The 19,955-nt window shown below is 44.2% G+C and overlaps 1 protein-coding gene across 2 annotated transcripts in view; it reads right to left on the bottom strand.

Moving 5' to 3' along the window:
• Nucleotides 1–1,643: 1,643 nt before the first annotated feature.
• The window catches only part of NUP58 (nucleoporin 58), a 50,936-nt gene continuing 32,624 nt past the window's right edge, over nucleotides 1,644–19,955 (bottom strand). Inside the window, exons 10-16 of one of the 2 annotated variants that reach the window (XM_004714819.2) lie at nucleotides 17,407–17,486; nucleotides 15,663–15,781; nucleotides 15,171–15,253; nucleotides 13,786–13,987; nucleotides 7,232–7,324; nucleotides 5,191–5,286; nucleotides 1,644–3,801 (exon numbers count right to left, since the gene is read on the bottom strand). In XM_004714819.2, the coding sequence (XP_004714876.1) occupies nucleotides 3,632–3,801; nucleotides 5,191–5,286; nucleotides 7,232–7,324; nucleotides 13,786–13,987; nucleotides 15,171–15,253; nucleotides 15,663–15,781; nucleotides 17,407–17,486 (843 nt within the window). In that variant the 3' untranslated portion in view covers nucleotides 1,644–3,631. The remainder of the gene's footprint in view (nucleotides 3,802–5,190; nucleotides 5,287–7,231; nucleotides 7,325–13,785; nucleotides 13,988–15,170; nucleotides 15,254–15,662; nucleotides 15,782–17,406; nucleotides 17,487–19,955) is intronic. The other variant, XM_045293968.1, reaches the window with a different exon arrangement.

Raw genomic sequence — 19,955 nt, 5'->3', positions numbered from 1 at the left:
ACATAAGCATCAAAGGTCATGTTCAAGGATACCCACGTAGGTTTTATTGTCAGTGTGACACCTGGGAAAGAATAGCACTGGCCATCGGTAGGGAATAGTTGAACACGCCAGGTCCAGCTCTGCTATGGGACATCAACCCAAGCACCCAACCTACCGCTCTCAAGCCAATTCCAACTCATCAAAGGGGAAAGTCTGCGGAAAATCCCGACTGTCTTTCAATTTTCCCAGACTTTTTGAAACCCCTTCAAATGTAAAAAGTCAATCTCTAAGGGAGTACCCCCCAAAAGACTAGACTTTTTTTTTGCAAAGCTATGTATTTAAATTGTTTTTATAAAAACCTTTTCCCCTTCAAAGCACTCTCCATTACACTGAACACATTTGTCAAATCTGCGACTCTATTCTTGAAAACAGTCTTCAAACTCATGTCTGAATGGCTAATAGCACTGCCCTCGTTTCTTTTCTTCACCTCTTCTACATCATCAAGTTGCTGTCCTTTCATGGCCCTCATCAGTCAGGGAAACAAAAAGACGTTGCATGGAGCGGGGTCAGGTGAGTCAGGTGCGCGGGGTAAGAAAGGCATGTTTTGTTTTTTCCCAAAAAAACTGGCGCACTGAGAAGGCTGTGTGAGCAGATGCATTGTCGTGGTGGCAAAACCAGTTCCCCGTCTGCCACATATCAGGCCTTTTTTGTCACACACTGTTATGCAACCTTTTCAGAACCTCTAAATAGAAAGCTTGATTAACAATCTAACCTGGTAGAACAACTCCAAATGCACTAAGAGTTGACATTTTCATCCATCTGGGAAGTTGACGGATGTCCAGAAAGGGGTTTGTCATCAATCAACAGTTCACCTTTTCCCAACAGTTCCGTTGCATTTTTCCCCAGCAGGAAACAAAATCTCACAGGCACATGCTGTTCTCTTAAATCGGCCATCACAAAAAAAACGAGGTTTGAGCTAAACAGCTTTCATGAGAAAATTGACTGTGACCAGAGAGAAGTTCCCAGGTGACATCACTGGGTGCCCTAACTCAGACTGAGTTGCTCGTTGCTCTCCCCGAAGGGGAAAAAAATGTGTACTAGGAAAGCTCTGCCCAGCAGAGCATTTTTCCAGATTTTTGGGGGGCACCCCCTTGTATACAGACTGACACAAAAAGGTGTGGGTGGCCCACCATTCAAGGGTTGAAAAAGCAAGTCACAGAAGATAAAGAGCTTTAACTCCATTGATAGAAAAGAGAATGAGATCAGACAAAAACAAGAAATGGAATAAAGAACATGACCTACACACTTTGGTGAAGAGGTTTTTAAAAGGACCTTTGAAAGGCGGCCTTACCCAACACCTCCCTGAATCAAGTAGAGGGACCCTGTTAGGGAAAGGGTAGGGCTGGGGTTTTAGGAGTTGAAGGGGGCACACGATTTACAATGTCCTCTTCTATAAAACAGGAGGGGTTTTATTTATTTAATATTTTTATAACTTTGAAGAGGCAAAAGCACGTGATTAAAAACATTTTGTCTGCAGGCAGCCTTTTGTTATTAAGCGAACTATGTACACCAGGGAAGGGAAGGGGAAAGACCAACACCAGTGCAGGAGACGGAAGAGCAGCGACGGCCAAGTTGGACCTGAAGAACCTACAAAGACCCAAAGCAACAGACAGAACAGGCTTTATTGTTCACAGAACAGCGGCTGGAGACAGAGTGAAGACAGGTGATAAGGACAATCAGTCTTAACTGCTATCACTGAGGATTTGGGTACAACAAAATTTCCAGTGGTTCAACAAATTAAATGTAAAACAGATCAAAGAAATGAAACCAAGACATAGTAACATTCAGATTTCTGCAGCCCAATGCATGTCTTTAAAAAAGAGAGAGGGAAAAACTGATTTCATTATGTATTCACAACACAGAATGCTCCCTCTCCTAACCAATCCCACAGGGTAGGTTTGGGGATTGACAGTACAGGAGAAATATGCAAAATACAAACAAGTTAAACAACCATTTGTCCTGACTTTAATGCACCCGGGCATACAAATGTCAAATCTGGGAGAAAAGCAAACCAAACAAAAAATAAAGCCATTCATTGCTATATGCAGATAAATAATACAGATTTTGACAATACTTTTATAATTAAACCAAACTAACATTATACTAAAAATATATATGCGGGTATAGACAATATATATGCAATTCCTATTGTAGAAAAAAAGATGCCTTGGTGAAAATTATGCTGAAAATATTCACTTGATCACATTATGTACAAAACTTTCTTTCAAAAAAGCAAAACAAAAACTATTTCCAATGACAGTCGATGTTTGCCTTCTGTCTGAGAACTGCACTTGTAAATCGATACAGACAAGCCAAGCTTATGGCAGCTCTCAGCCATCCCGGCAAAGGCAGGCCTCCAGCAGAGGGCTCTGGGTTCTCCGCACTCTGCTTCCCTCTGGGACACTGAGAGGAGGCCTTCTCAAGATGCTGGTGGGAAAATAGAAATTAGAAAATGGCATTTCCCCAGGAACATTTTAAAGCCCCCGCGTGGAGACAGTGGGTCACGCAGGAAGCCTGACAGGCCCATGGGTTGTCACCATCTGGAGCTCTGTCAACACCAGACCCAGGGAGAGTTCATATCAAGAATATTCTATTTTTCTTAAAACACATTGTTTCTGTATTCCATAGCTAGCACTTCCTTAAGATGTGAAGAGGTTGAGAAGCCACTCCAACTGGTGTCGGGTTCAATCGCCCTCTCAGAAAGACACTCTGGAACGTTAGAGCTAGAAGTTTCCACTCAGTGGTGTAACTTTCACCAGCAAAGAATCCATTTGGCTTACTAGCTCTTTGCCCCAGAACGTCATGACGCCTAGAGGTTCACATATGCGCCTGGAGGACCATCCCAGAAAGCAAAAACAAAACCACTCTACGTCTGCAGTGTGAGGGCAAGAGGAAAGTTGTTCCGATCGGCTGGCCGGTCTCCCAGCCTCTCTCATTTGGGACAGCTGCTGGCAGCTAGTGTGGACACAGAAATGGAACCTCTCAGCTGAAAGCGGGAGAGCCAGACCGCGGGCAAGAGAGCAGGCTTTCATGCTAGACTCCGTGACTCGGAGGCACCAGCTATGCCCACGGTGACCTGGAGGACAACTTCATCCATCTGCGGGCACGGGGGCTTTGAAGCTTCAAGGGGAATAATGTGAAGCAGAGCTGTAGGTCTGGAAATACCTGCACACACGACTGTGCACGCTCTTCTGCATGTACGTATTTACACATGTATCCACAGGATGCCCTACAACGTAGTACACGAGAGGACCTTCTTGGGAAACAAACTGATGCTAAGGGGACACTGAAATTCATGTGATGCAAAGGTACACAGTGAACACAGGGACAAAGCTCCTCAGCAGGACACTTCTCACAGATCAAAGCAACAACAACAGAACCCATGGCTGGGTTCCCCAATCGCAAAGGGCCATGGGGGAGGAACAATGCTGTTCGGCATGGTAAGTAGGAACACAGCTCCAATTCCAAAGGAGGGAAAAATATCAAAACTTTATAAATCCCCTGCGACCCAACAGAAGGACGGCATCGGTTTTAGAAAAATAGACTCATGGTGGACGCGGCTGCTACGGAGTCTGATACATCCACCGTGCGTTTATCTCTTTCCTCTCTTGTTTCCGGCTGGCGGCTTCTTCAGCTGAAGGAGCTGTCCTCCTGTCCCAAAGCCTGCAGAGGCAGGATTGGACACCCCAAAGGTCAAGCCCGCTGATGCTGTGATGCCGGGGTTGCTGAAGTTAAAGCCAGAGGTGCTTGAGCTGCCAAAGCCTTACGTTCAGGGAAGAAAACAGTGGGGTCAGAAGAGCAATCACAGAAGCAGATGTCAAAACACGAGAAAGGATGAGAGCTAAATGTCTACCTGGGAGAATGCACACTGTTAAGAACAGGGACTAACAGAGCTGCACTGAGTTCTAACGTGAAGCTGTGTGGGGCAGGAACTTAGCGAGCCGTTCTAAAAGGCACCTTGAACAGCAGAAGCTGAGCAACATGAGTCAAAAGAGGATCTTGGGCACAAGTAAACGCTATCTGCAGGTCTGTTCAAGTTGCCAGGAACATCCTTATTAAAAATATCAAGGTGCCTTCTTGCTCAGCTCCACTGTACACATTTCATCAACCCTGCAGGAGAGACTTTCACATTTGGACTGCACTGTCCCAACCCTGTCAATTCTAAGTTCTCCAAGAAAGCCCCAAACCAACAATTTTCAGGACGCTGGATGCAGTGAGGGGCAGCTCTTCTTGTTGTGGCTTTAAAAGGGCCTCTACCTAACTGAGAGAGAGAATACTTTTACCACCTACTTACTCTCCATCTGTCTCTAACTCTATGAGAACTTTACCCAGCTGGACCTGCTGGTTTTGGTCGCAGCTCATTATTTAATGAGAGTTCTTTCAAATTCCCTAACTTTAGCCTAATCTAACTAATATTATATTAGATGTGCTATGCATCACTAAGCTTTGCCCATTAAAACAAACCAAGACCGACAAGGATGTAGCCAGAATAGGTGTAATGCGGAGTTTTCTTTAGTGGAGTAAAAAATATTACACCGATTTAAAAATGAACAAAGAAGCCATTCCTCGCCACTTTTAAGGCAGTGGTATTCTGAAAACCAGAGGGAGTTTTTTAGCTGAAAAGTAGCTTTGGGGAGCATCAATTGTCTCTTAAGTGAGTGTTGATCTAAAATCAAAGCAAAACTTCCACATTCACAAGGGTGATTTTCACGTTGGCAGTGACAGGAAAGGGGTTTAACGATGAAGCTTGAGTCACTGGGGTTTTGAAAAGCAAACTCACCGCCATCGAGTGGACTCGGCCTCACAGTGACCCTCTACAGGACAGGGAAGAACTGCCCTGTGGGGCTTGGAGGCTGTAACTATATGGGCGCAGAAGCCTCCTCTTTCAGCAACTAATAGTTTCAAACTATTCTCCTTGTGTTTCGTGGCCCAAAGTAACAAGTCTTGTTGGAACGACCTTACTAATCTAACCTTAGTTTAGGAGGGAGGAGGCCATCTAAGGAGCCAGGCTGGCAGCTTTATGGGACAGGAGGTAGGAATAGTTCAAGGACTTTTGTGATGGGTGAGATTGGCAGTAACAATAGCTGTACTTGTGAATGAAATAAGTAGCACTTTTAAATGCACCTGAAGCTCAGGAGGAAAGGCACAAACCTGCACTAAGACTTCCTGAGGGTTTATTTGTTGTTCCAAATCCAAATGTGGAGGCCCCTGTGGTGCTGCTTCCAAAACCAGAGCTAGTTCCAAATCCTAGTGGGAGGGCAATAGAGAAATATACAACGGCATGTAAAACACAGGTTACAGCATACTGACAAGCAAAACCTACATTTATCAAAGGACTAAGCAACAGAGGCTGGAAAAACACGGTATTGTTAAGTACAATGGTTTTGCTTTTACTCCACTGCCTAAAGCGTTGGGAACAGATTCTCTGAGCTGACAACCTTCATGTCTATTCAGACTAAGTTCATGACCTACCAGCAGCCCATTTTCAAGATCACGCAAAACCAAGGTCATAGTCGTATTTTCACTTCCAAAAAGGCCGGACGTTTTAGTGAATGTAAAAAGTAAACTTTTAGCCCAATAGGCATAAACCTAGGTCTTAGTCTATAGAAAAGATGGATGGAGGAGGCGCACCCACCAGCATGACAAGGACAATGACTTAAGCACTGATTGTATTGCAAGGTGGTAACAGTACTGTTCTTTGCCAAAGCTTTTCGTTTAATTAATAAAAACCACTGGAAAGCTAAACAAGCCATTCACTGGAAATGTGTGATAACAGTGGGTTCCTGCCTGTGACCAGAGCCACAGGGAGAAGCAGGGACAGGGAGTCATGGTTTCTTCGGTTATTCCTGAGTAATATTTTCACCAAAGTTCAGGAACAGCTTCTGCTCCATACTTGGAAACATGTTTGCATTCTCTTAAAGGCCAGGCACTCTATGCATACACTGAAATTTCTTTATAGGCAGGACCCATTGCAGTCAGTAGATTCTAACCCAAGAGTGACTGGACGAGACAGGGTAGAACTGCCCCCACAGAATTCCCGAGACTGGAACGCTTCATGGGCGTGGACAGCCTCATCTTTCTCCCGAGGAGGGGGGTTGGTGAGGTGGAATTGCTGACCCTGAGATTAATAGCCCAGCACTTAACCCACTGTGGCACCAAGGCTCTTTACGGTGCCATGGCTTACATAAAATACTGAGATGAACCTCATGATGGCAAACTGGAATACAGAACACTGAAATAATGCTGGCATGATTCTAGTGTTTTCTAATAGGATCTCTCCCTCCCATTTGAAGCAGTCACAGTAGCTTACATAGGCTTTCCTTCACCTTAAGATACATGTTGGTGGAAATAAGGGAATTCTACATATGGCATCACAGTGCATTTATTAAAAACAGAATCAACTTTCAATTATCTACAGTAAAAAACTTTGAATTCATTTAGCATATTTTGCAGATGACTTACCTTACTTACAGCTACTAAATGAGACTATTAAAATAATGGGGATCCCTTAGATATAAATGTATGAGAGTGGCAAATACGCAGAAGTATGGAAAAAAGGCAGAAGTCAGATTATTCAATATGTAACCAACTTTTTTCTCTAGTTAAAGCAAATTATGATTACCAAAAAACCACTGTCACCGAATCAATTCTGACTCATAGCAACCTTATACAGGGTGGTTTTCAAGGCTTGTCAATCTTTCCAGAAGCATGACTGCCTCATTTTTTTCCCTCCGAGCAGCTGGTGGATTTGAACCACTGACCTTGTGATTAGTGGTTCAGTGTTTACCCATCTGTGTCACCAGAGCTCCTAGATTACAGCCAGAAGAATGTATATTCAGAAATCATTCAGACTCTAAATAAGTGTTAGTTAATTTTTTAAAATTTAATTAAAATGAACATTTGAAAAAAGAAATATCAGGAATTCTCAAGGTTCTATTTTAATAGATTGCCTTCAAAAGACAAACCTCACTACCACTTAATTTAAGTAATCTTTTATATTGACTCGACTCTTCCCAGATGATTCGGAATCTAAGACTAGAGGGCATGGATTCAGTTTGAAGGTTTTGCCACATGGAAGCTTAAACTTCCAAAACAGTAGCAGACGGGTCCTCCTAAGAGATTTGTTTCTCGGGTTAGTTATCAATCAAAGGTAGAGTCATCCAAGGAAATATTAGAAAAAGTTAAAGTGTACCTCCGAGGCTTGAAGAACCTAGGCCACTGGGTTGCAAGCCAATACCTGAGCCGAAAGGCGTTCCAAAACTAACTCCCAGAGATGGCTGTGGCCCTGGTATAAGATACAAAAACAAAATAACAAAAAAACAAAAAAATGGGAAGGGGGGAAAAAACAAATTGGCCTTACTCTTTCAAGATTAAAGTTTCTTTATGAAATTATTATCCTTTAAATGAACAGCATTTGCTTTTAACAAACCCCATTTGTGAAAACTAAGTTTTCATGACCTAATGGATCTGACTAGAGTGAATAACCTCACAAAAGAAAAAGAAAGAAAGAAAAAAAAAGCCTACCCATTTTTAAAGTAACCAGTTTTGAGCTAAATGAATTAGTCTTCAGGTGTTGGGAGATGACTGAGCTAAGCCTACAGTCATTCAAAATCTTTACTGTATTACCAGTGACAGTTGCTTTGTCTTTTATTTCTTTCTCGGAGGGCTTTAGCTCTCCCCACCTGAGTTCTGGTAAAACCAGCTGGTGTAGTTAGTACATGGGTTGTGACTTTAAATAAAGCACCCCTGCCCCCCACCCAAAACAACCAAAAAACTAACTACAACAAGAAAAATTAGCTCCTTATCTATCATTAAAGATTTATGTCTTGGGTCATGGAGGACTGGCTGGGACCTGGCCGAACTACTGGGCAAGATTTCTCATAGGAAATGGAAATGACATATACCGTCAGTAGATAAAAAAACAAGACAATATTTTATTTTATTAAATTTATTGTTCATTTGAAAGCAAGTCAGTTACACAGTGACATGACAATTCAAACTGATTCACAAAAAAAGGTGAGAAGAGAGCTTTCGGGGTCAGCTCAGCTACAGGACATCACTTTCCACCTGATTAGGTACGACAGAGGGACAGACATTTACAAAGGCACCAGCTGGGCCTTGACAGATTCAATACATTCAAAATTTCAACTCAGAAGTTTCTGTCCAACAGTTTGGAAAATGTACTCAGATGCAGAACAAGTAAGTTACCCTTTGCCCATCTGTTACCGTGAAGATTTGGGCTGAGTGTGTTTGGCAAGAACATTAAACTTACTAGCCTTTCTCTTTGTAACTACTGCTTGCTTTTTAAAAATTAAGAATACAAAAATCTAAAAAAATTTCTCCTTTGATAAATCATTTTGGAAAATGATGGGAATAAATGCCATAGCACAATCTCCAGTCTACTCTACTCTTTTTGTCAAGCACAGAAGTTGAGGGGTCTGCCAAAATGATTCAGACCAATCTAAAGTTAAAAGCATTACAAGGAAATCAAAGCCTTCCAGTTGTCCAGGAAAGAATGAGGTACGTCCATTCAGAAGGCAGTGTAAGAATTAAATTAAAAACAAAAACACCAAACAGAAAGAACTATATTTTGCTATGCCATAGCAGAAAACAGATGTTTCAAATAGCTTCTGCCCCCAAAAGAAAGTCATTAATAGCAGTCTTATATTTATAGTCTTATATGACTATTAAAAAAATAAATTAAGAATAAGGTGGGGTGTTTTTTTTAAATACATCCAGTTTGAGAATAAAATACCTGCTTGGCAGCTCTTTCGTAAAATGTTACTGTATGCAGAAAGAAGTTAAGCATGTAACTTTCTCGTTTCTAACAAAAAAAAATGCTGTGTGGAAAACACATGTCTGGGTTCCTTAACATGGAGAGACCTCAGGATTACATGTTCACAGGAGGCATTGCTGGTGGAAGACCCAAGAATGAAGCAATACCACAGCCCTCAGCCCCGGAGACAAGCAGCCCTGCCCACCAGAACACTCAGTGCACCTATGCCGAAGGGCTTCTGATTCCTGGTGACCCTGTGGGGCACAGTAGAGGGTTTCTGAGACAGTACATCTTCAGGGGAGCAGATTGCCTCTTTCTCCCAAGGAACAGCTGGTGGGATTGAACCACCGACCCTGCTGTTAGCAGCTAAATTCGTAACCTAGTTTGCCACCGGGGCTCCTCCTGAAAGCGCCACAACGCAGTTTTCTCTCCTGGTCAATATCCGGGAGATGGAGCAGCAGGAACTTGGTGTGTGCTAAAGACAAGACTTCCCAGTGTACTACAGATATGTACTTTTGAGCTCAGTACCTTCGCACCAATTTTGAAGGCAAATTTATAAAACTAGGCAAATGTATAACATTTTAAAATATTAAAATCCATGATAAATATCTCCCATGCCAAAGTATCCACTTATAAGACACTCTGGTCACCATATAAATTAGTCTCACACTTAAAAAACAGAATCTAGATTCTCCAGACAAAGGTTTTTAAGTAAACAATTCCATACATCGGCTCTCAAATCCGACGGTCAATGAGAGGTTCTTAGTCCCACCAATAGAGCCACATCAGTAGTGATAGGGCCCAAGGCTTGCCCAAAGTGAAATCTTTATGTAGAGTGACATTTCACAAAAGTTACCACAGAATAGAGTCTCACACACAACAAAATCACGGTCAGCAAGCACTGTAATTAGGATTTTCCAGAAGTAGTAAATTCTACATTCTTAAAAGTAAAAACTTTGTTCACAGGAAAGGACTAAAGTGCTAAAATTCTTTAAAGATTTAAAAACAAACAAAGGCAATCTGTCTCTAAGATTTGCCACGATCACTTGGGATACATAATTTGGTATGGTTACCTCTAAAATGAGCAATTTAGTATGATTACTTCTAAATTATGTAACGATATAATCCTCTTTTAAGAACAAAAAAATAAAAGTTAAAAAAAAGTCTTTCCCTCTGTTTGGAAAGCTCTATTTCTCTGACTGGTTTAGTGGGAATGTTCCTTTGATTAGTTAACGCAATAAAAGCACAAAACCACAAGAAACGAAGATGAAATGCTAAAAGTTTCTTATTAAACACTACAGCTGAAATTCCCAGACCTACACTGAAAGCTAGAAAGGAGGAATCCCTAACGAAATGTCTCAATGCTCCTCACACACAGCAGCTAGACTACAGGAGAAAAGTCAGTCTTACCTACCCACACCAAAAACATATAAAATCACCAAAATGCAGCAGCAGTCAATCCCCAAAGATCACTGCCTTAAAAGGAGAGGGAAAACCCAAGTTAAACTCTGCTGAGCAGCTTAATGGCACTGTCTCTGGAATTCTCTTGAAGGCCTGGGCAGCATTTGTGAGCAAGACCTGTTATGTGCTGGTGCCCAATCCACACACAGATGGCTGGCTTGTCATCACTTCTCTTCAGCCTGCAGGATCACACCAGAACAACTACAATTCACCCACAGCCACGGGGTCAGTTCCGATTCACAGCGAACCTACACAGGACTGCCAAGGCAGTCAATCTTTACAGGAGCAGAGAGCCTCCTCCTCCTTCTCTGGAAGAGGCTGTTGGGTTTGAACCTCCGACCTTGAGGCTGACAGCCCAAGATTTACCCAGCACTTAACACCAAGAAATCACACTTCAGACCTGCTTTCATTTTTTGCTAACCAACCTCTAAACAAGGGCTGAAGAAAGCATTTGAATCCATCTCTCCACTTCCCAGAAAGGTGACACATGAGCCATCTTCAGAAGGTGACAGTCAGAGAAACGTTCCCTGCTCTATGTGCCTCTAGCCACAGGAATGAAGTCAAGAACCAATATGCAAAGAAGTCCTGCAACATGAAACCCCGCCCCCCAATGTACACACACACACACACACACACACACTCTGCACAGACCAAAGTGACATGAATGAACACTGCCTAACTTCCTTTGCGCAGTCTTCCCGTCAATGGCGTGCAGGGCCCCTGGAGTGACTCCAGGGCGCAGATCACAACATCACAATCAGGGCAAGTGCCCAACAGCAGTGTGTGCGCAGCTAAGAGTGACCTAAGTTCACTACACCAGGTGACAGGACTAATGCTTGGATCAGGGCGGGGGCGTGAAATGGGGGTGTTCTAGAGGCCTGCAGAGACAAAGAGTGGGAGGCAGGATCCAAAATCATGATCACAGTTGTTGAGTTTCAGTTTGCAGCCAGTGGGAAACAGAGTCAAGGTACCACGAGGAAGGCTGCGCTGAGGGACAAGGCCTGCCTCCTGGCCAGGAAAAAAGTGCAGGGCAGACAGAAGGCAGTGCAGTCCCAAGGTCTGGTAATGATCACAAACAGAACACCAAGCGCGACTCTCCACCTCCGCTGCCCCAGAGGGGGCTATGGCCTAGACTGTTTCCCCAAGAGAGAGGTGCTCGAGTCTACAGCCCTGTATACAGGAGCGAGGCTCTGCTGGGAATCTAGTCTTTCTTTTGCTGTCCATTAAATGAAATAAGATCCATCGGAAGCAGGGAACATCCTAACCCTAATTCCCTCTGAGCGGGTTTTATAAAGGGGGTGAGGGAGGGGACCGACAACGTCACATGGAGGAACCCCAGGTGACCAGGCAGGGCCAGGACCGCGGCTCCTCTCAGAGGCCCCAGAAGGAATCAGCACAGCAGATGCTCTGATTTCCGCTTCTAGTCTCTGGAACTGTGAGAAAATATGCTGGCTCTCAAAGTCAGACAGACATCTGGGGGGCCACTGTTAGGCAGCCCTAAAAAGTGGAGACGGACTGCAGCTATTTTCCTTGTGGCTGTGTCCCCTGAGCAGAACCCCTAGAAGACACTCAGAGTGGCTGAAGACATCCCTGAGCCCAAAACGCCTGAGGGGAAACCTATGGAGGTCTGAGGGAAGACCAGAGTCTAAAACTCCCTTTAATAGGTGGTTTTGCTTCAGCGTTAGTTGTTTGTCCCCAACAAATCCACTCAAAGCAAAACAGGCTCCAACTTCACAGCTTAGAATGGGATTCCATGATGTTTAAAAAACCCTTAGCAGATATGACAAAATACCCATTTATAAACTATCAAGGGCTCATGCGGGAGGGGGGAGCGGGGTGGGAGGGGAAAAATGAGGACCTAATGTCGGGGGTTTAAATGGAGGGAAAATGTTTTGAGAAACGATGTACAAATGCGCTTTACACAATTGATGTGTGTATGGATTGGGATAACAGTTGTATGAACCCCTAATAAAATGTTTAAAAAAAAAAACCCTTAGCCAAACCCACACTTCTGTGATTGACTTTGGGGGGTAAGATGGATGGACCCTCCATGTAAGTCCATAAAATGGGTGGTGTGGTTAACTGGTTATTATGGGCTGTTTATTATGAGACACACTCCACAGAGAACCAATTCTGTGGTTACTTTTTGCCACCCTCAATGGAGAATACAATCTCCCTTCCAGCCGGCTGGAGGGGTGTGGGCTGGCCACAGGAGACCTGGGCCCAGAAAGGAATCATGGTGGGGATGCCATGCTCAATCCACCACCAGCCCTCTACTGGTGGGTCTGCACTGCCCAGCTGGGAAGAATCACTTCTCCAACTGCCCAGGGAGAAGGCCAGCCTCAAAGTAAACATCCCGTCTATGGACCCAGAACACGTCTAACCTCATCTAAATGTAAACATCTTGACACAAAAAACCCTCAAACCAAGTCAAACTCACAGCTATTGAGTCGATTCTGAGGTCAGAGTCACCCCACAGGGCAGCACACAGCTGAACATGTGGACTTCCAAGGCTGGAAATCCTTCCTGGAGCAGAAAGCCTCATCTTTCTCTCGCTGAGTCGTTTGGTAGCTTTTGACGGGCTGACCTTGCAGTTAGCAGCCCAATGGCAGCCCACCCACTGTGCCACCAGGACTCCTAAAACACCTTGACAGATATTTTTAGGGACTCTTAGCCACCATATCTGAAAGACACATGGCAAGCAATAAAGGTATCGCATAGAATCCACCGATGATGGGGAAAAAAGCTTCAAGACTTGCTAGTTTGATACTTAGGAGCAGACAGACGGCTCACAGGAGGAAAGACAGGAAAAGGGGGATCTCCCAGCATGACGCAATTCAACCCCAAAATGGATTCTCAGCTTAGGCAGAAGCAAGGCTAAGGTCATCTGCTTCTGGTATCTCAGCAACTGTTGTCCAGTCCCCCCAGGCCCTATTTCTAGATGGGCTTTATCTCCAAAGACCCTCTTCCTGTCCTTGCTGCAGCTCTGCTCCTGTATCCTTTCTTCTAACCCACCTGCACACCTACTGTTCTTCAACACTCCTCCAGCCAAAGAACGCCCCTACTCTGTGAGGGGGGGGGGGTTTGTGTGTGTATGGGTGTGCATCATCTCTCTGGCTCAAGTGTGTGGCAAATGTCATGCCTTGTGGGTCACCTTTGACTTTAAAACCGCAACGGCTACACTGACAAGCTCAGAATCTGATACTATCTCTAAATGAAAAGCAGTAGTAGGGAAAGGGCATTGACAGCAACACAGCAAATACCACTGAAATTGATGAGCAGTATTCGGTAGCTAGTTGGCGTGTGTAGTTATTGCTAAGACTGCCCTGGCATTTTCTATTGGGCCTATGTTCACAGTTGTGTCCATCACAATCTCGAGATGACAGTGGAGCAGCCACTCACAGAACGGTCTTGGGTGCTAACACAAAAGGAAGACTTGTAAAAACGCACGCACGCACCCCCCCCCCTGAATTTCGACAGTAGAAGCTATAACTTGAATGCGTTCAGACCTGTCGCGGGCTGCTGCTGCTGAGTAAGTGTGGCAGCCATGGCAACGGCTGCTGCGTTGGGCATGCTGCTGAAAGGAGTGGGGCCTGTGGTCACCCGGGGTGGGTTCTGCCACTTCTTGGCTTCGGCTCTCCTGGCTTCAAACACATCCACAGCATCACCCAGGAACATTTTCCGGTAGCCAAGGTACTGTTCTTTGAGCACCTACAAGCATGCAAGGAACAAAAAGAAAAGTCTTATCAAGCTTTGGGCTGATTTGGGTGAGTATGGGAGATGGGGATTGCATTTCAAAAAGTCTACGGAAAAATAGGATTGAAAGATAATGGCATTTTCTCATGAATTTTTCAAAGCCTCTCATAAACACATATGTGAATTGTGCTACCAAAGAGAGAAAAATCACAGAATTAAAAAAACAAAACAAAGAAAACAAAACCTACTGCCATCACATCAGTTCCAAATCACAGTAAGCTAATATAAGGTTTCCGAAGTCTGTTTACAGGAGCAAACAGACTCATCTTTCCCCACTGGAGCGGCTGATGGATTTAAACCACTGACCTTGAAGTTGTTTAACAGCCCAAGGCTTACCAGACAGCACCACCAGATGACAGGCCATACTGCGCCTATGTGAAGACCCCACCTCAAATGCAAATTAGTAAGCCAGCGACTCAGACTAGGGTGGGACATGGGGTGTGCACTGCAATGTACTTCAAACTCGTCACACTTCTTTATACACTATATAATGCTGGCTGCGACTTGCAAGTGTCACTGGGCCTAGATTGAAACTCCCAGGCTCACTTGGCTAAGCTTTCAGGTGGGCACATGAAATTTCTCTGCACTTGATTTCCGATAATTTTTGCTAACAGAAAAAAAAAAATCTCTAAATGCCCAACCTTTGATAACCTTTAGACACAAAAAGCTAAAAGGGAAAAGCCAGCATTCAATATGTGCAGTCTGAATCCTCTGACTCCTGGGGACCCCAGGGGCTAGTGGCTCCCTCCACAGAGTTTCCTTTCAAGGGCTGATTTTTGGAAGTAGGTTGCCAGGCCTTTCTTCTGAGGCACCTCTGGGGGGACCCACACCACCTCCCCCCAGCGATGCCCTCAGGGGCTCTGAAAACTGATGCTGAGAAACATGTGCAGAGACATGGGGAATTACTCAACACACACCTAGGAAAAGGCTACAATGGCACACTACGTAAAAGGTCACTGGATCTTTCTTAAAGATTCTATGTCTATGTCTGTCTGATTATAGACTAGCGAGCGAGACTAATATGTGATTGAAGTCATCTCTATAGTAAGTGTGGATACTCATGTTTCCCAAATGGGTAAGTACTTCATCTGGGGAGATAAATATGTGTCGAGATAGATGAAGGGCGATGAAAACTCACCTTTACGTTTTCATGAACAGACTGAAGTTGGGCCGCTAGAGCTACAAATGTTTGATAAATTTTCTGCATAGCCATCGACAAATCTACAAAAGAAAACCATAGTAGAACAAAGACAAAGAAAATGAGCTGTGTTTTTTAAAAGATTATTTAAAAACTCCACTTTCGGTATTATGAATGTATGAGAAAAATAACTAAATAAACCAATAAACTACATGAAAGTCAGTGACAACCAGGGACTGAGGGAGAGAAGCTGTGGTCTGTAACCCTGGGGGAGGCCTGGTGGGTGGTCCTTCTTACCACACTTTACTATGAGGTGTTTCATAGTTACCGGGAGCACTGAGCTAGTCAAGGCCTGCTCAGAAAAATTTCTCATGGCAGCTTAAGACAATGAAGTTAACCAGAATATCTTCTACATAACTGTGTGTATGTAACTTCTGTCTTCAACCCCAAAACAAAGTACATATTTTTTAAATGTCCACAGAAACATGTTACCTTGCGGAGTTATATGGGAATGATTTGCTTGAGTGGCAAGGTGGTTTTCCAGTTCTTCAATCTGCTGTCGATACTGCTGAAGCTGTGCTTCAAACTGCTGAACTAGGACTCTGAAGTAGCTAGAGAAGAGCATTTACGAAATGAGATCAGACTTTTCTAAACATTAGTTTACATTCTAAATACCAAATAAATAAATCAGTAAGTACCCCATTTAGGTAGGTTCTTTGATAGGATTCAGGGCACACCAGGTCTTAAGTGGTCTATACTCCCTCCTGCCAAGTCAACGCGGCCTCAGAGCAGCCCTGTAGGGCAGAGCAGAACTGCTCCTCAGGGTTTCTGAGACTGCCCACCTTCCCAGGAGGAGAAGGTCACACCTCTCCCCTGTGGAGCAGCTACCGACTCCCTGGTTAGTAGCCCAAGGCTTAACCCCCTGTGGCACCAAAGCACATCATAAGTGGCATAGATAACATTAAACCAAAACCCCTCACAGCAGCAGTTATACCGAGGTACTAAAGACAAATATACAGCCTTCCTTGCACCATGAGGGAGAAATCCAAGTTAAAGGGTATTGTACAAAAAATAGCTTTATACTTTTCCAAAGTACTTAAGTTAGGAAATACATGAAGAGGCTGAAATGCTACTAAAGGGAAGAAACAAGGAAAAAATAACAATTAAATGTAGTCCTGAACAGGATACTGGAAATAGAAAAAGGGCAATAATCAAAATCTTGGTAAAATGCAAATAAGGTCTGTAAGAAATTCATCAGCCATCCAGCTGACTGAAACTCACAGCGACCCTTTAAGACACAGTAGAAATGCCCCTGTGGGTTTCTCAGACTTTATGAAAACAGAATCTTTATGAGAACACAATGCTTTACCCTTCTCCCATAGAATGGCTCGGGGGCTTGAACTACTGACCTCGCAGTTAGCAGCTAAACACCAAACTCACCATGCCACCTGGACTCCTAAGTTCTGTCATTGAGTTACTAATATTTTATCAGTGTTCACTTCTGTCCCTGGTGCTGATAAGATGGGAATGTCACAAGCTAAGAGGCATGCAGAATAAGGAATAAAAGGGACTTCTCAGAACTATTATTTTGAAAGTGTTTTCTAAATCCAAAAGAAGTTCAAGATAAAAAGTTAAAAAACTGGAGTACAAACATCACACTGATTTTTCACAACGAAGCATCTACAGGGTTCTGGTGTTAATCACACCAACCGGAAACACTATGGAGTACAACAGAACAAGCAAAGCAATCAGTCTCCAACTAGCCTGACACTTTTAACCTTAAAGAAGGTGATGAAGACAATGAAAGGGGAAAAAAGGACTTGAGTAGCACACACAGGAGCCTGACCACGAGTCTATCAAGAAAAGGGAACCGTGGAAGCTATTTTCCATGGGAAATGTTATGATTAAGCCCATTTCAAAACCACCTGACTGCCACGAGAGGAACGGGGCAGAGGGCTGCTCCGGAAGCTGAGCCGCACCGAGCTGGCACTACCTCAAGGTCCTCAAATTACAAAGGTGACAGCTGCCACAAGCTGCTACAATGTGTGAGAGAGCAGAGGACACACACCTGGGGGGACTCACAAAGAAAGAAAAGGTGCAGGTTTCAAAAGGAAAAAAAACCCTCACTTGCCCTTCAGATTTGGGGGATCAAATCCATTCAGGAAGTAGTAGTCTTGGCTTGCACAGGGCTGCTACTCTGCTTCCGTCCAGTGACAAGCCCCGGTTAGCTACTTACTCAGCAGGAGCTGCATTTTCATGCTGCAGTCCAGGGGGCGTTTTCTGAGTCCTTAAAGCGATTTCAGCATTTTTTAACTCCTAGTAGACCAGAAGTTTTTAAAAGAGGAAAAAAAAGGAAAGCCAGTTAGTTAGGTTAAAATACCAATTGCACCTGTACAGCAAGGTAAATAAATTACAGCACTCGTGGGAGTTCACACTAAGACCATATCATGACGAAGCTGCTTCATAAAAAGTTGCTAAACTTTCCCACAAAAGACATATGACATGTCTACATTGGTCTGGCTTGAATTGTGCACCCCTATAACATGTGGTGTGAATCCTAACGTCATGAAATGGGTTTTCCCTGACACATTCAAGTGGCAGATCAGTGTAGGCTGTGTATTAACTGCAGAGTAAGCAAGCACACACGCACGGAGGAGACTGCACACGTTCACCAAGGAAAGGAGGCAGAGAAACTAGAGGCAAGTATCTTCCCCAGAGCCAACAGGAGTGTCCCTAGAACCGGCACCCCAATTTGGACTTCTAGCCTCCCACACGGCAGAGAGTAGATTTCTGTTCATGAAAACCACCCACTGGTGGCATTTCTGTGATGACAGCATTAGGAAACAAAAACATCCTTTCTAATAAAAGTATGCTATGCTGATGATCTACTTAAGAAAGCACAGAGTTCTAGAGGATTCTTCTTTAATGAAAAGGAACAAGCCCACTAACATGTGCTTAGTTAAAGCTAACTCACGGCACTCTCATGGGCAACTCTATCAGATTACTCTATAAATCTGTCTCCCACAGAGTGGCTAGTGGATATGAGCTGCCAACCTTGAGGGTTAGCAGTCTAGCGCTTACCTAACAGTGCCACCAAGGCTGGTATGTACAGGTGTAGAAAACACTAATTTAACGCGGGGAGGCAGCAGTGACATGATGCTGAGGGTGATGATGGCTACAGCTAACATCTGGATGCTCATACAATGCTCAGGGTTTCACTAAGATGTTCTTGGTTAATCCATGAAAATACCCTACACCCCAGGCACTAGGCATCCCTGATGGAGTCCAGGTGGTACAGTAGTTTAAGCATTCAAGGGTACAAACCCACCATCTGCTCCATGGTAGAAAAAAAGAGGGTCTCCATAGAGACTTCCGTAGAGACTGGCAGTCTCAGAAACTCTGGCAAGCAGTCCTATTATGTCCTACAGAATTGTCAGAGTTGAAATCACCTTGGTGGCAGTGGGTAGAGCATTCCTGTGGGTATAAACAGGTAGGTACTCAGCTGATGGCTGGATGGGAAGCAGTTCGAAGCCACCCAGGAGCACCTGACACTACAGGCCTTGAAAGCCCTGAGGAGTACCCCAGTTCCACCCTGCCGTGAGGACACCATGAGTCAGAATGAAGCAGACAAGAACCAGCAACAATTGCTACCATGTGGGCACTGCAGTAGGTGAGGGTGCCAACCACCCTGCTTATAGATGAAAACGTGAGTTAGAAAGACAGCGACTCAATGCTCACCCACCTTTTAGCTGGGAGAACTGAGAAGGGGGTCCAAGCCATCCAATTAACCTCAAAGCACATACAGGTAGTCATTCTACACAGGGCGGTTCCCCGAGAATTGGTAGAAAAATGAAATGAAAAGATAATGGAATTCTCAAATTGCCTATGACTGTTTCTCAATGCCGAGTCTGTCTTCCAGCCAGTGGGGTTTCCAGTAGAACATTCTACTTTACTTCATACATTCCTATACTTTTTAAGCAATATTTAAATTTATCCTTATTAACCTTTAGTAACACTATTAAGTAAGTAAGTGTTGGGACGCTAACTACACGGTCCATGATTCAAATCCATCAGCTGCTCCGTGAAGGATGAGGCTGTCTGCTCGTGTAAATGCTTAGTCTTGGAAACCCTTTATTTATAGGATCACTTTGAGTTGGAATCAACTCAATGGCAGTGGGGTTTGGGTAGCAATCTTTTATTGACAAACCTATCAAAAACAAGTAAGCAAGCAAGCTCAGTACAACTGTTCTCACCACTACCTTTCCGGTCTTCATCTTAAGCTTCCAGCCCACTCTGCTTTTGTACGAATGCCCTGGACTAGGGGCTCTGCTCTCAGCCTGTCTAAGTGTTCACGCTACCATGGGTCCTCACACAGGCCAGCTCTACAGCCCCAGGCTTTTGCTCACTTTGCTCCTCTCACTGGCCTTCCTCCCTACCAGCCTGGAAACACTCACAGGTTCAAGACAGCACAAAGGTCCCCATGTCTGACTATATCATGAAGGGCACATTCAAAGCCCCTGGTGCTCACCCCCCACTTCTACGGGGAGTGCACTCCTCATAGAGCAGCAAGGACCTCACTACTACCTTGTGTGGCTGTTGATCCCACGTGCCTGTTAAGCTGCCTGGTACCTAACAGACTCTTAAAACAATGCCCATGAGGAGGGAGGGGGGAAAAATGAGGAGCTGATGCCAAGGGCTTAAGTGGAGGGCAAATGTTTTGAGAATGATGAGGGCAACAAATGTGCTTTACACAATTGATGTATGTATGGATTGTGATAAGAGTTG

This window comes from Echinops telfairi, unplaced genomic scaffold, assembly GCF_000313985.2.
Source record: "Echinops telfairi isolate 266 unplaced genomic scaffold, ASM31398v2 ScPeMD7_2565;HRSCAF=3150, whole genome shotgun sequence".
Classification (NCBI taxonomy): domain Eukaryota; kingdom Metazoa; phylum Chordata; class Mammalia; order Afrosoricida; family Tenrecidae; genus Echinops; species Echinops telfairi.
This window is presented reverse-complemented; position numbering and strand designations above follow the sequence as displayed.